The 15,588-nt window shown below is 42.5% G+C and overlaps 1 protein-coding gene across 7 annotated transcripts in view; it reads left to right on the forward strand.

Annotated features, from left to right (window-relative positions):
* birc6 (baculoviral IAP repeat containing 6) overlaps positions 1-15,588 on the forward strand; it is an 84,225-nt gene that overhangs the window by 47,307 nt on the left and 21,330 nt on the right. For 5 of the 7 annotated variants that reach the window (XM_027279496.1, XM_027279511.1, XM_027279506.1 and 2 more), the window contains exons 60-64: positions 327-550; positions 797-1,130; positions 2,206-2,429; positions 3,378-3,542; positions 4,587-4,758. In XM_027279496.1, the coding sequence (XP_027135297.1) occupies positions 327-550; positions 797-1,130; positions 2,206-2,429; positions 3,378-3,542; positions 4,587-4,758 (1,119 nt within the window). The remainder of the gene's footprint in view (positions 1-326; positions 551-796; positions 1,131-2,205; positions 2,430-3,377; positions 3,543-4,586; positions 4,759-15,588) is intronic. The other 2 variants (XM_027279503.1, XM_027279509.1) reach the window with 1 other exon arrangement.

The following is a 15,588-nucleotide window of genomic DNA, read 5'->3' on the forward strand; positions in this document are numbered from 1 at the left end:
GAGTTAAGTCTGTTAATCATCCTATGGTGTTTTTTTCTTTACTGCAACACAAATCACTGTATTTCTATAGTCGATGAGTCAGTGAAGCCCTACTTCACTGAAATCACACTCCTTGTTCTCAGTGACGCACAAACACAACATAAACATTCACTAAAGCAAATATCTCAGTTGGTAAAGCATCCGCCCCATGTACAAAGGCTCAGTCCTTGCTGCGGTGGCCCAGTTCAGATCCTGAATTCTCCATCCACTCATTGGATTCTCCTGTTATTCATTTTTTAAACAAATCCAGTGTCCCAGATGCCAGACTGTGCATGAACATACAACAGGTCCTCTCTTTGCTTTCCTTGCAGTGGATCATTGTGACATGCTGAACAGCTGTCCTGAGGATGAACCAATGACTCCCAGTGAAGAATGTTTAGACGCCACCACTGACGAGTCCCTGCTCGAGACCAACCCCATCCAGTCACCGCTGCAGGTCTTTGCAGGCATGGGCGGCCTGGCTCTGATTGCAGAAAGGCTTCCCATGCTCTACCCTGATGTCATTCAGCAGGTGAGACCTAAAGCCAAATGTATGGATAGTCAGTAGGGCTAAACATTCTTTTTGCATTGCAGTTTCTATTACTTATTGGTCAATGGTTTTGTAGAGAAGCCAGCAGTGTCTCCTTCCTCTGGCTTGAATTTGCCACATCATGACACAGCAGAGTTCCCGCTCTCCTAAATTCACAGTCAGCATTGTCTCATTCACTCCTCTCAGCTTTGCTTGTTACACACTATTCTTCCGGATTGTATTTTACAGGTCAGTGCCCCAGTGGTGCCCTCTGCCACGCAGGAGAAGCCAAAGGACAGCGACCAGTTTGAGTGGGTGACCATCGAGCAGTCAGGCGAGCTGGTGTACGAGGCGCCAGAGTCCATTGCTACAGAGCCACCGCCAATCAACAAGCAGCAGTCCCAGTCGTCCTCGTCATCATCATCCTCAGTGCAGACCATGTCACCCATTCCTGCTCACTCACTGGCAGCTTTTGGTCTTTTCCTGCGCCTGCCGGGGTATGCCGAGGTTCTGCTGAAGGAGAGGAAGCACGCCCAGTGTCTGCTGCGCCTGGTGCTGGGTGTCACAGACGATGGAGAGGGCAGTAAGTCTGAAAGCACTACACAACAATGGAGAGGGATGAGAGGGTGCTGTTGAACATGCTGCTGAATGTCAGCATGGCTCAGAAAATGACAACAGTTCTACATCTTCATTTTTTGGTCACCAGTAACAAGAGATTCAGTTTTTTGTTTAATAATTTATTTGGTTCTACAACTGGACTGACTGAGTCTTTCTCCATTTACTGCTGACTGTGTCATTATTCTAATGATGTGGACTGTTTGTGGGTTTCGATATAATCAAATATTCTTGCAAGACACCAAACAGAGAAAGGTATTCAGAAAGCTTTGAAACAAATGAGGTTGGTAGCAAGTTCATGACATTAAATCCCAAATGTAAAAATGGTTTATTATCATCAAATCATATTCAGGAGTATGCAGTACATGGTTGTAGAAATATAATTTGAGGATGACTGTATGATGAACGTAACATTATTGTAACGGTCATTAGAACACATGTGAATGGCACTGATGCGTGTAGTTAAGTCTCAAAACCTTGACAGCTAACTGTTATCTAAAATTGTTGATCCTTTGTTGTTGTTTTTTATTTAACTCTATTGTCTTGAATATTAAAATGATCTTTTCATATTTCAACTTTATGACTGTCTCATTATCTTGGTGAGATGTCTAGAGTGTAGTTTTCAAGTTTGCTTTCCAGCTCCCTGAAGTGAGAGGCTTGGTCACTGATTGATGTTTGAGTAACTCTGCACCTCTTGTGTAGCAGTACGGGTCGTGCAGCATTGTCAGACTGCTGCTGCAGAGCCACATGTGGAATGAAATATCTGTCATTAATCACCAAATGGCCGTTTCCTTAATGTAAAACAGTCCTTTCTTAAAATGATGGTGTAAAAACAGGAACACTTGCTGCTCATATTTCATTTATTAAATGTTTTGTCAGATTTTAAGATGAAAAAAAAAAAACGAGGTGTCTTTATTATATTGTAGAAAATCTAGATAGTGCCTCTCCCCGACTTTGATATTGATGAATAAATCCCTTTGACAGCCAAACATGAACAAAAAGCTCTGTCCTCTCATCTCATTGTCTGCTCGTCCTCCTCATAGGTCACATCCTGCAGTCTCCGTCAGCCAACGTGTTGCCCACGCTGCCGTTCCACGTCCTGCGAGCGTTGTTCAGCAGCACTCCTCTGACCACTGACGATGGTGTGCTGCTCCGCCGCATGGCTCTGGAGATCGGTGCCATCCACCTCATCCTGGCCTGTCTGTCAGCTCTCAGCCACCACGCCCCCCGCAACCCGAATCCCAACTCCAGCACCAATGTGTCTGAGGTATGGCCCACAACAAACAAACAAACACACACACACACACACACACACACACAATGACATGGTCCTCTACAAAATGTCACTGCTTTTAAGCGAGAGGGAAAAAGTCATTGACATTATTAATGGATCTGTGCGTGCTGGCCTTTACTCGAGGTCTCTTGCATATCTCCCAGTGAGCTCAAGACAACTAGTTTAATTGTTTGGCCTGAATAATAAGAGGCAAATGGCGCTTTTGCAAGTGTCAGACATGTCCTTTGTATTATTGACACCTTCAGGGTGAGAAGCAATGGGACAGGATTATCGTGAATAGAAATGGACTCTTGAATTGCCCTTGACTGTCCTGCCTATTAAACAGACTGAGAAGATTTACTTTCGGAATTAAAAGCCTAAACAACATGAGTCAATTCAGTGTTTAGATTTTTACAGATTGCACAGTTGTAGTAGTTCCCGACCCGTAAACTGGGACTGCTCCCAGGGCTCACATAACAAATCTCAGAGGTCACTACATGATTATTCACAATATTGGCTTATTTCTTTTACACTTCTTTTAAACTTTTACACTTATTCAAACATTCTGAGAGGTTTAAACTATGCACAGCTCATTTTCAGCCATTGTCAATGACAGTTTTGACCTGTGAAAAGCCACCAACCAAGCAGGTTAGGAAACATTACAAATTACAACCATGGAGATGCCTAAGTATACTGATGCTGGAAATGGCACAAATAAAGAGTTTTGGAATGTTGGGACAGACAGAGGACAGAATACATCACTCTTGATGTAAACGACATTGGTTTTCAAATTCAGTCTTCGCAAATTACACAATTACCATTTAATACAGTGATATCTACTTTTTCTGAAAACATAAAAGGGATGCTTCATGAAGTGGTCACTGAATGAAATATTATTAAATGTTCACATGTACAGTCTAATCATGGACGTTGTCTTGACAGCCACAGATATCTAGTTGTCATGGTGGGGGGACCAGTGAGGAGCAGCAGCTTTACTGGGCTAAAGGAACTGGTTTTGGCACTGGATCTACTGCTTCAGGCTGGGACGTGGAGCAGGCCCTTACTAAACAACGGCTAGAGGAGGAACACGTTACCTGTCTGCTACAGGTAAATCTACCCAACAATGTTGCATCAATTTTCATTAACAGATTTTAGAAATCTAGTTGTTTCAGAACTTAAAAACCTCATCCACTTCACCCCTCCCCACCATAGACCGAGACGTAGGGGGATCTTTAGGGGGGCATCACAGGTCAACATAGAAGCGGTATACATCATCTTAAAGCTGGGAACCTGAAAATGTTCTAGTCCAAAATCTGTGATAAACGTTGTGTTTTTGATAGGTGCCTATTCCAATTTAGAAAGTTTAGAGTATATGAGGGCTTCAATCATGATTCAAGTATCCTCTGCTCAATTAAGGTCTCTTTACTTGTTGCAGTCATTTTGGGTTTCGCCCCAAAAATCTTACCTTAAGACATAAAGACCTTCAGGAACAGCCTAAAAATCATGCTGTGGTTTGGAGTTTGCAGTAATTGGACGGCAAGCTCTCTCTCGTAGGAATTGCTTACAAACATTTCCTATGTATATTAACAACAAGGGTATTGTTAACATACATAGAAACGCCACACATCCTCTGTATGCCCTATGTTGTAATGTGTTCATGAGAATGTGATTATCCTAGAGGTCTCACTACAGTACAGTGAAACTGCTACTATGGGGACCGACATCACTACACATGAATACAACAGGGATCCTTACATACACAGATCCAATATGACATTTGATACTATTTAGTGTTTAAATACACAAGGTGCAAATAACACATTTATTCTACATGCAAAAAACTCCATGATTTTTAACCAACCCAAAACTTCATGGGACTGGTATCCATAGAAACCCGTCTGCTTTCAGATGTTCTGAGGTAAGAAGTCATGGGACCTTTTGAAAATGGCGATGCAAGCCAGTTTTATCCTCCACAAAATTTAGATTAACTTTGGAGTTTTTGGTTTGTGTGTATTATGGTGAGGATGGTCAAGGACAGATTGTCTCAGTTTAGCGCTGTTCCAGAGCAGGTCATGTAAAGTGTGTACTTATTTTTGTCTATTTACGCAAGTGAATTATCTTACAACACATCTAAACTCTTTTGTCCACCAGGTCTTGGCAAGCTACATCAACCCAGCAGGCTCCAGCAGTTGCCACAGTACTGATGCCTCTTCAGCAGACAGCAGAGCTCACAATAGCTCAGCACTTCCAGCAGTGCTGCAGGAGCTCCTTAGCCAGTCCTGCCTTATCCCTGCCATGTCCTCTTACCTACGCAACGACTCAGGTATGCTCCCTGTTTTTACAAATGAATGCTATGATACACAAGTAAAAGAGAGAGTATTGTGGCTAAGTGATCACAGAAGATAGTGATCACATAGCTACTACAAGGTGGGTTACCCGTTTCCTTGGATGTACTGCATTGGATAACCAATGAGTGACCAGGTTTCCGTTTCATTTCTGCCAACTTTCTCATTCTCGCTATTGCAATTTGCTTCCAGTGGCGTCAGGACAATATTTTATTTAAAAATCTGAGGTGTATAAATGGACACTTAGAACACATTCACTTATTCGCACGCACGCACGCACGCACACACAATCATACACTTGATGGCTGGGCCTGTCATGTAAGATGCAAACTACTTATCAGGAGTGATACAGCGCCTCCTATCCAAAGTGCTCATGATGATACTAAGCTCACCCACACACTCACACAGTCATCGAGCCATCGAGAGCTATGTGAGTTTAAATATCATGCCCAAAACCACTGAGCAGGGAGTTGAATCAGTGACCCTCTGATCATTAGAGAGAGGTCGAGGTCGAGGTTGAGGGGTCAGCTCAGCTCACACCTCAGCTCTCCCTTTCTCTCTTTTCTCATTATGACAGAGCAGAGACATAAACGACAACAAAAGTCTAGTTACTTCATTAGAGTCGATGAGGACAAAGCTCATTAATGGTGGAAACATAAGCAGACTGTCCAAACATTTAGCAACCTACAGCCAACACAGGTAATTAAGTCATATGAACATATGAGGTGAACAAATTAGCTAATTCACCAACCAACTGTATTTTTGGTCAGTGTTCTTTTTGTTTTTTTGTGTGTTTGTTTTTGGTTTTATGGGATCATGTGGTAAACAAAGTGAAATATGTATGTTTGCACACTGTTGGCATTCTTTCAATCTGCTTCATGAGGTAGTCGGGCGTGAATTCCTAATGTAGTCAATAGCCAGTGAACCAGTCACGGTATTCCCAGCAGATAAAATTTTGTTTGATCAGGCTCAGTTTGAGTTTGAATAGGACTGTAAAGAGGATCATTCATTACCACTGTGTACTGGTGCTAATCAGCCCAGAGCCAGTAACAACTGGATGTGTGTCACCTTTGTGTCTTATGCAGCTCGGGTGTTTTACATTCACAGGAGTCTCTCTGTGTGCATGCTGGTGTGTGCTAATGCACCCTGGTCTCATTATTAAATAACAGCTGATAAAAAGCATTTTGAGTGTTGTAGTTGCTCTTCATTATCTGGTAAATGCCTCTGACACACTTACTGTGTGTGTGCAATATGAAGTTTATAGCCCGTTGTTGAAGCATAGCCTTAATGATGACGCATTACCACTCAATTGAATAACAAATGATATTATATGGTATAACAAGCTTAAGGCTGAGCAATGTTATCGATCTTGCGTTATATATCGATATTTTGTTTCCCCAGAAAGTATCAGTTTTCAGCCGCGAGTATCGATACATTAAGTCCCATTCAAATCCCCTGTGTTACGCCTGCACTCTGCTTGCTGCCTATTTCCCCCGTTGGCTCAGGAAGAGCGATTAGGTCAGCCAGACACTAGTCTCGCTGTAGAGCATTTCTAGCAAGTTACCCGTCTAGATACTTTCTTTACACAGACGCAGATGTCTTTCTCTTCCTGTTCACGCAGTCAGAGTGAGGAGATTCAAGAGAATAGCGGTGAACATAAACCCAGCACCATGCATAAATGCAGAAGTGCTCCCACCACTTTGGGTTTCACCCTCTGTGGACGGATTGGGCAGAACCGCCCAAAAAGTGTAAAGTTTTACATATTTGTGAATATCTCTGAAACGGTTTATAATAGAGAGATGGGGTGTTTTGCATCATTTTCCTGAGATTCCGCTGAAGACGGAGATGTTTGTGTCTGCCTGACTCTTGACCCTTGTTATTCTATTCCACCACGTAAAAGCCCAATGGAAATATAGATGTTTGACAGATTCCATACGCAGTCGACCAATGGACAAACGTTACTAGGCAGACTAGTTTCATTTTTAACCAATCAGTGGACAGTATCTATGATGTATTCTAGCCAGTCAAAGGACTCTGGGGTCTTGGGGGGAGGGACAACAGAGAAACAGCAGGCGGTGTAGAACAGAGTGCAGGATTTGCAAGCTGTAGACTCTCTGTCCAGTCAGAGTATCGAATCATATCGTTGGCTGAATATCATGTATCGTATCGTGAGATTAGTGTATTGCTACAGCCCTAAACAAGCTATTGTACATACATAATTCATGTCATCAAGACATGGAGCAAATGAGGGGGGCTCTCGTACCTCCTTCTTTATGAGAGCTGGTTGCCCAGGAGCTCTAAGCTGTCAGTTTGTCAAGAAGAACTGACTGTAATGAAAAACGAAGGGACCTGAGTGCCCCCCTGCTTCTCTCAAGTCTGACAAGTTGGTAGTAGGTAAACAGATGTTGTCTATGCTTTATTTATTACGAAGCCCAGCAAATATGGAATGGCGTCAGGGAAGATGATGCTTAATTTATGTATTGCTGATCACCTACATTTGTTGCATGCATGTCTAGTCAGAGAGACTGATAGTCCTGGATGACATGACACTTTGAGACCATCAGTAATGTTGGCGTACAGTAAATAGCCCTATTCAACTTCTGTAGTATTCCATATTATGGCAAAAAAATTGCTTTACTAAGTAAAGAGAAACAGTCCTTCATTGCTTTAAGACACAAAGGCCAGTCAATCTGGAAAATTTCAGGAACTTTGAATATGTCTTCGAGTGCAGTTGCAAAAATCATCAAATACTGAAGAAACTGGCTCTCAGTTTATTATAATTACCAGCCTCAAAAATCACATCATCAACTGTTTGAAGGAGACTGTGTGAAGCAGGCCTGCATTGTTGAATTGCTGCAAAGAAACCACGTCTAGGGAGACCAACAAGAAGAGAGAAGAAACACAAAGAAATGGACATGAGACCAGTGGAGATCTATGTTACCTTGATATTTTTGTTTCCAACTGCTTTGTCTTTGTGAGACATGGAGAAGATAAACGGATGGTATCTGCATGTGTGGTTCCCACCATGAAGCCTGGTGGACGAGATATGATGGTGTGGGAGTGCCTTGCTCGTAACAGTGTTGGTGATTTATTCAGATTTAATGGCACACCCATCAATCTTTCTGACCCGTCATCCTCTCTGCTTTGAGCTTAGTGGGACCATCATTTGTTTCTTAACATGACAATGACCCAAAACACACCTCCAGGCTATGTAAAGGCTGTTTGACAAAGAAGGAAGGTGATGGACCACTGCATCAGATGACCTGCTCTCCACAGTCACCTGACCTAAACCCAGCTGAGGTGGTGTGGGATCACTTGGTCCACAGAGTAAATGAAAAGAAACCAACTCAGCAGCTCAGCATATATCGGAACTCTCAAGACTCCTTGTGATTCAAGTTGATGACTTATGAGTCTGCTTGAGAGAATGTCAAGAGTGTGCAAAGCTGTCATCAAATAAACAGGTGGCTAGTTTGAGGAATCTGAAATACAAAACACATTTTCTTTTGTTTACCATATAAATCCATGTGTTATTTCATAGTTTTCATGTCTTCAGCGAACAAAATTAAAGAAAAAAGAAGTGAAAGAGAAAGTGTGTCCACTGTTAACCTGTACTATATGTGTGGGGGATCAAACACTTGTTCTTTAAAAATGGAAGTAAATACACTACAACCAAAATCACCTTGCCTCCCTCGGAGAAATAAATTTTCTCCGAGTGGAGCTTCTTTTCTCTAGACTGACCACCTTTTACTTGCCCCTTGGTCTTACCTTTCCCACCACCACGTAGTCCTCCATTTCTGTCTCAGAGCTTTTCAGTCCAATCAGCCTTGCACATTGCCCCACACTAATCATGGGTGTCTTGGCAAAACCTTTTGGGATACATTACAGTTTCCTTGCCATTGCCTGGCACTCCATCACAGGTAGCTTAGCCATTAGTGGGAGGTAATACCTTTGAATGTCACCACAAAACTAATTTATCTTAATTGAAGAATAGAATTCTTTCATGATTTGTTTGACACTAAATGGTTTCCAGGTCTGGTGTAGGATTTCTTGTCTTGGTGTTATATTTAATTGCATCCCTTCCATTCTACACCGCAAGTTATTTTGATCCATCACTTCTGTTGATTGGGTGTGCGATATGATGTTGAAGGATAATCTGAAAATGACTGGCCTGTTGGTGGGTGGTTGATTCATCACTTCAGAAACAGTAGAGACCATTTTAACAGAAGTGTGTGTTTTCTCTAACAATGAATGTGTGCCTGAGGGAACAGGTGAGTTAGATCTTTTTATATATCTGGGCTCATGGAGATTGACTTATTTTGTAGCCAGCCTCAAGTGGCCATTAGAGAAACTGCAGCATTTCTGTGTTGGCTTCATTTCACTGGCTTTCCTGTAAACAGTTGATGTTGGTAGATAAATATGCAGTTCGGAGTGGATGGGGGTCAGGGATGAGAGGTGGGCTGCCACCAACAGTGATCGTCATTGTATTTGCAGGTGTCATGGTTCTTAGATCATCTATATGGCTTATGCTCTCAAACATGTGTATGGGATGGAAGCCATGTTTTTAGGCAAAAAGAACAGTCTTTGGTCTATAAGGCTCATGCTAAATAAAACTTAGTTCAGCAGAGGGGAACTATTTCCTTGTAATTAAGAACATGCAACCACAATGATGCCCTTTTGAGTCCTATTTCAATCCCAGTTTCATGAAATCATATACGTTACATCTGAATACTTAATTGAATAACCACTATGATGGATCTCCCACTTTCTCTGTTATCCATTCATATACCATCCTTGGAGTTTCTAACAGATAGGGCTTGAGGTTATTTTTATCTCTAATGTTTATTGTTCAAATGTCCCTTTTTGCACAATACATCTAGATGTTATTGAAATATCTATAAAAAAAAACGTTTTAATACAGAAAAAGCATTGCTGACACTACCTTGAAATCAACCTGAACAAATAACTCAAGATCATCTTTCAGCCCTCCTCCTCATCTTACATGGAATTCAGCTACATTGTTCAATTACACGTTGATTTCCCCTCTTTAAAGCAACATTATGTAACTTTTGTACTATAAAATAAGAATCAGGATTTCAAATCCTTTTGATGCTACACTGTAATCGATAATAGTGCCTCCATCATTCCCACTCTGCTCCTGAGAGCCCGTTTATGTGCCGTGTAACCTTGGGCTCACTTTCCATTGAGAATTACGAAACACTTTACAGCACTAAGTCACACACCACCAACTATTTCTCTGATTTTAGTGACACTGGATCACATTTTATAGAGAAAATGTTTTCTGGGTTTCCCTTTGACGTCATCCGGCTGCTCCGCCACGAGTTTCCTGATGGACATTCACTATCAGCAGCTATAGCTCACAGTAAAGGTCACTTAGTTAGCCTTGCTGTCAAGTCTGTAAGCATTGGGAGAGTGTCAATGTTTGTACTGCAGTCATGATACATAGGCCATTGGGAAGAAGAGGTTTTCAGGCCCAGGCCAGGGGAAATACTGACAGGAAGGGATTGGGCAGCAAGACCAGAGCCAGGTGAACAGGCAATGTAACTGGGCTGAGCAGAGGCAGATCATGGCATATAGCTGTTATATTTATGGCAGTGCTATTACATTCTGTAACCAGGGGCACTAAATCCCCAAAAATGGCTACATAATGTTGCTTTAATTTGACACATTTTACACACACACACACACACACATACATACATACATACATACATACATACATACATACATACATACATACATACATATACATACATATACATATACATATACACATATATACATATATACATACTATCATTTATATATATATATATCTATATATATATTATATATATATATATATATATATATATATATATATATATATATATAATAATATATACTAGATGTTATACAGATGTTTTTGCAGTAAAAAAGTTATTTTTCAGACTGCAGGTATTCTAGGGGACAACAGTACAACAGAGCTTATTCAGAGCCATGTTTCTGAACTCTCTGAACTCTTTTGGCCCTGAAGACTAATTGAACATGGTGGCCAAAAGAGTCTCCAAAGCAGCTTCCCAGCATAGTTCTTTTTATGCTATTAATCATGTTGCTTACAATCCATTCCTGACAAGTAACAATTCCAGTCCCACCAACTTAAAAATGATATAAAAATAGTAGGAAAAGCATCAGTGTTCACAAGACGATCTTGTTTCAACAGTCCCAAGAAAATAAGATCAGGGGGAAGTTTATTTTTTTTCCTGGCTTGCTAGGAGTGTCCATCTGGCTCTCCTCACTGAGGTCCTTGTGCAGTATAGCCCTGTTGCTGCTATGTCTTCCAGCCCTTTGTTATCTTCCTGGCTCATGGCTGTGACTCGGCAATATGGCTTCTTCGTCTTCATCCTTGGCCAGCCTGTACAGTATCCTCCTCCTCCTCCTTCTCTCTCTGTGGAAGGGGTTCATGTCAGACTTCCTTCCTCAACATGTGTCACTTCCTAATTAACCTGTCCTTCTCTACTGCTACCTTTCTTCTAAAAGTCTTAACTGACAGCTTTATTGAAATCCTTTTCCTTCACTCACACTTCACAGTGTGGTGTAGATATAAACAAAAACAATTACAAAGAGGTTAAGGAATGTGCCAATGATGCCTAACAGGGCCAATATGGACTCCTCTTGCTCCTCCTTGACCTCCAGATCCTGCACATCCTCAAGGGTGATGACTGTGGTACCCATGATCCTGATGCCCACCTAATCTGGCAGGGGTACACTTATCTGGAATAAAAGAAAATGGAGAACATGTCAGAAGCTGTCACACATGCACAGACAGCAACAACAGAATTTCAGAACTAACATACTGTTCACATGCATTGATTCTATTTAGTTTATTTAGTTGGAGATTAGTCTGTGAACATCAGTGTTTATCACATTCCACAGTTTGAAGCCAAGCTCCCTCGACAACAGCAAGCTTGTCACCAGCACCCGTTCAGCCTATTATCTGCAATGAAAATGTTCAGTTGCCACCACTAATGCTCAGTGCTCAGTGGTGTTTCAAAATAAACATGCTGCCATTTAGAGAACCCTCAAATCTGTACCCCTCTTTTCACACGCCTTTAATGATTAACAACCCCTTAGAATAACTTACAGCGGTCAGTAGTTATTCTGAGCAGAACTTCAACTTTTCCTATGGAGAAGTCTTAGAATGTAAAGATAAGGAGCTGGATATGGTGCCATCTCAGAGTGAGCAAAGGAAGTAAACAGGATCAGTTGTGGCTTGGACTCATTAAACATCTTCATCCCCTTCAACTCTCATGCCTTCATGCAGTATAGTTGTATAGAAAATCACAAGCAGACAAACAATGGTATAAAGAATAGGTGTCTTACCCTGAGGTGTCTAAGGGAGAAGACATCACTGGCATGCTTTTTGGATCCTCACTGGAAACCATGGCTTTAAGGGCATGCTACATGTGGCAATAAGGGGGGGTGGCGGCTGTGTAGCGGCAGATAAATTGATGGAGCTTCACGATGCTCAGCTACACTTCCAGTGAAAACCTTCTCGTGTCACTTCTCCACTCCCCCAGTCTATAGCGCCACCTGTCAGCTTCAACAACCCCCCACCCCCAATTTCCCCTTTGCCCTCACAAGTCTTTGTAGGTTTTTAACAACAAAAGCTGCGAAAGCACCAACACCCTCTGTTTAGGGAGGAACCCCATTTGCCCCCTCCCACCTCCCCACCGTTCCTCTCATCCTCCCTGCCTGCTCCCTAGCTTGAGTCACTGTCTAAACTCCTCCACACACCCCCTCCACCTCCTTCTCCAGCTTATCAGAAAATCTACACACCCCCTTGTTCTGTAGCGTCCCTCCTGCTTGCTTCAGACTTCTCTGGGGAACAGTGCAATAAGTGCCTTTCACAAAAGCCTCTTGTCCATCACCGAAGCCCCATGTTAACCATGCCTACAATGTGCATGATTATGTCTGTAGGATCAGCTTATAGTGTCTCGATGACACACAGCCTCCGGTAAGCTGGGTAAAAACAGGCAGTCCCAGAATTAGTTAAGTCTGGCAGGTGATATTCCAGAAGAAGAGGAAACGCTGTAAAATCCCATGGTGCAGACGTCTGTATAAAGGCAGAGGCAGCTGGAGCAAGAGACAGTCGCTATGGCATTATGAATCTGCACTTACCACCAGTGACAGCAATGTTACGGTAGGTCTCCAACACCAGTTAGTCACCATGGGAGGACTGTGCATTGCATAACCAAGCGGAATGATGGCGAGAAAGGAAGGATGTATCCTGATGGCTGTGGCAATGAAGGAGAAGGAGCATGAAAATGAAAGAAGGAGGAAGAGGGAGGGGGAAACGACATAGCTCACGCTTACTGTTGTCTCCTCCTCTCCCACTGCTGTGGGGGCTGGTGGAGAGCACACACCCGCACAGCTAGCACCTAAACAACACACACAAGCAAAAAGAGAAAAATTCAGAGATTCAGCCTCACTGTGTCACATTCTGCTCTGAGTTCAGTCGAGCCCATCATGAGCTGCTGTTATTCTGGCGGACCACGGAGAAGGGAGCAGTGGAGGAGGGGGCAACAATAGGAGGTGGCAGGGAAATTCAGAATGGAGGACAAAGAGAGGCAGTGTAAAAATGTGGGGGTCTGTGCACGCAATTACATATTTATTTCCCAAGTGTGGCATCTGGAATGAAGTCACCATGCCTGCTCCACTCTCTGGTCTTTATTGTGGTCTGACTACCCCACCACACATCTTCCATTGTCTGCTTCTCTGCTTTGTGAAATCAGCACCACAATCTACACACAAGTTACTTATGGTTTCTCCCAGCTCTGTGTGAATTGTTATTTGTACCAGAGACATTTTGGACCACTGGGAAGAGGAGATTTTCAGGCCCTGGATGTGGGGAATCCTAACAGGGAGCAGTATCAGTGTCATGCCTGAACCGGAGCTGGTAAAGTGGCCAATGTAACCAGGCTCAGCAGCCTCTCTGGACCACAGATCAGAGTGAAATCTGGTGTAATACTGATTTTAAAAAACTGGTCTTTGGCATTTTCAAGTAACTATCAATGTGGGACCAACAGCTCTCCTGCAAAGTTTCCCAGTTCTGTATAGTTTCTATTAATGGATGAAAGCACTTTTATTAGACGTATTTTCTCAGTGCATTGGCCATGAGGATTACATCATGGCCCATTTTGCGGCTGCAGCAGACTGATTCAATACTGGATCTGTAAAAATTGTCCTCTATTAGTCACTTTGACACAAAAACATGTAATATGCAACTATCAGAGTCACCTGTTAATGTAATAGAGTAGTTCCAATAGTTCAAATTGAAGTTTCAAAATGATCAGTTTCTGCTGAGAATCAGATGAGATGGAAATCTGTAAAAGAACCCATAGTGCCTTTCGAGTCAAACTTTTCTGGGTCACAGTAAACAAATCTCAGTTTCAGAGTGAAACTCAATTATTCTGGCTTCTTGGGGCTTAATTTTTAGCTGCTTATTGTAACCCCGTTAAGATATCCACAGAGTAGGTCAACTCAAAACTAACTTATTTGAGTGGTATGGTATAAAAAGAGATTCTTTGTGAACAAAAATGCAACCACAGTTCCTTCTGTCCCTTTAAACAGCACAGAGCTTCAGGCCCCTTTTTTTCTGGTTGTTCCACACAGTTTTGCTTTGTTGCACATTATCTCCAGTATCCAGTGAGGCAGTCTGTGTGTCGGCGGAGAGATGTCACAGTCTTACTATTTCAGCTTCTCTCTCCTTTGTTCTGTTGCCCTAGAGGGGCCAGGGAGACCTGACATTGTCCAGCTATGAGCTTGAGTCAGAGTATTAGCCACCCACTCGGTGTGACTCGCATGCTCAATGCCTTTCCCCCCTCGGGAAGTCAACAGACACTTGTCCCTTGTGGCAGCAACTAGCCCACCCACCCACTCTCCTATTCATCCATGAGTTGAGACTCAGTGGCAACCTGTTCAATGTTTTCTCATATTGTATTTGTTGACAGTTACAGTAAACAAGAAGGTGTGTGGAGCATGTGGGTTTTATGAAGATCAATGACATTTCATTTCATGTGGCAGAGCTGACTTGCAAATAGGGTCTGTCAAAAGTCTGTAAAAAAAAGTAACCGTGCTGCAGGGGTGTCAGTGAAGAACTGTGCGGTGTGCGCAGGAATACCTGAGCCAAATGAAACGGAGCCTGACTTCATGCTCTGGCCGCCAATAAACCCTGGTTTAATGGGGCACCAAACTATGTGGGGCAATGATTCATTTTGGCAACAAAAAAAGGGAAAGTTGGGGTGTCGGGTTTGTTGGTAGAGCATCCGCCCCATGTTCAAAGGCTCAGTCCTTGCTGTGGAAGCCCAGGGTTTGAATCTGACCTGTGGCTCTTTCCCGCATGTCATTCCCCATCTCTCTCTCCACATTTCCTGTCACTCTTCAGCTGTCTCTATCAAATAAAACTCAGAAAGGCCCAAAAAAATCATTAAAAAAAAAAAAAAAGTTGTGGAATGTCCATTTCTGTGGGAGTGTGTTTGTGGTCAGCTGTGGCCTCTGACTGAACTCAGACTCATCAGAAGCTCCAGTTCTTTGTCTCTAGTGTCTGTTCATGTTGAAGATAAGCCCCTCAAGTTGAAACATTTTCAACTTCGGCAGACATGTCAGCATGCTAACATGCTCTGTGACAATGTGAACATGCCGGTGTTTTGCGGGTATAATATTTAGCCATTTCACCATCTTAGTTAAGTTAGTGTTGTAACAATAGCTAGGTAGCTATTTGTTCATATGTTCATATATGTTAAATATAG

This window comes from Larimichthys crocea, chromosome I (genome assembly GCF_000972845.2).
Source record: "Larimichthys crocea isolate SSNF chromosome I, L_crocea_2.0, whole genome shotgun sequence".
Classification (NCBI taxonomy): domain Eukaryota; kingdom Metazoa; phylum Chordata; class Actinopteri; family Sciaenidae; genus Larimichthys; species Larimichthys crocea.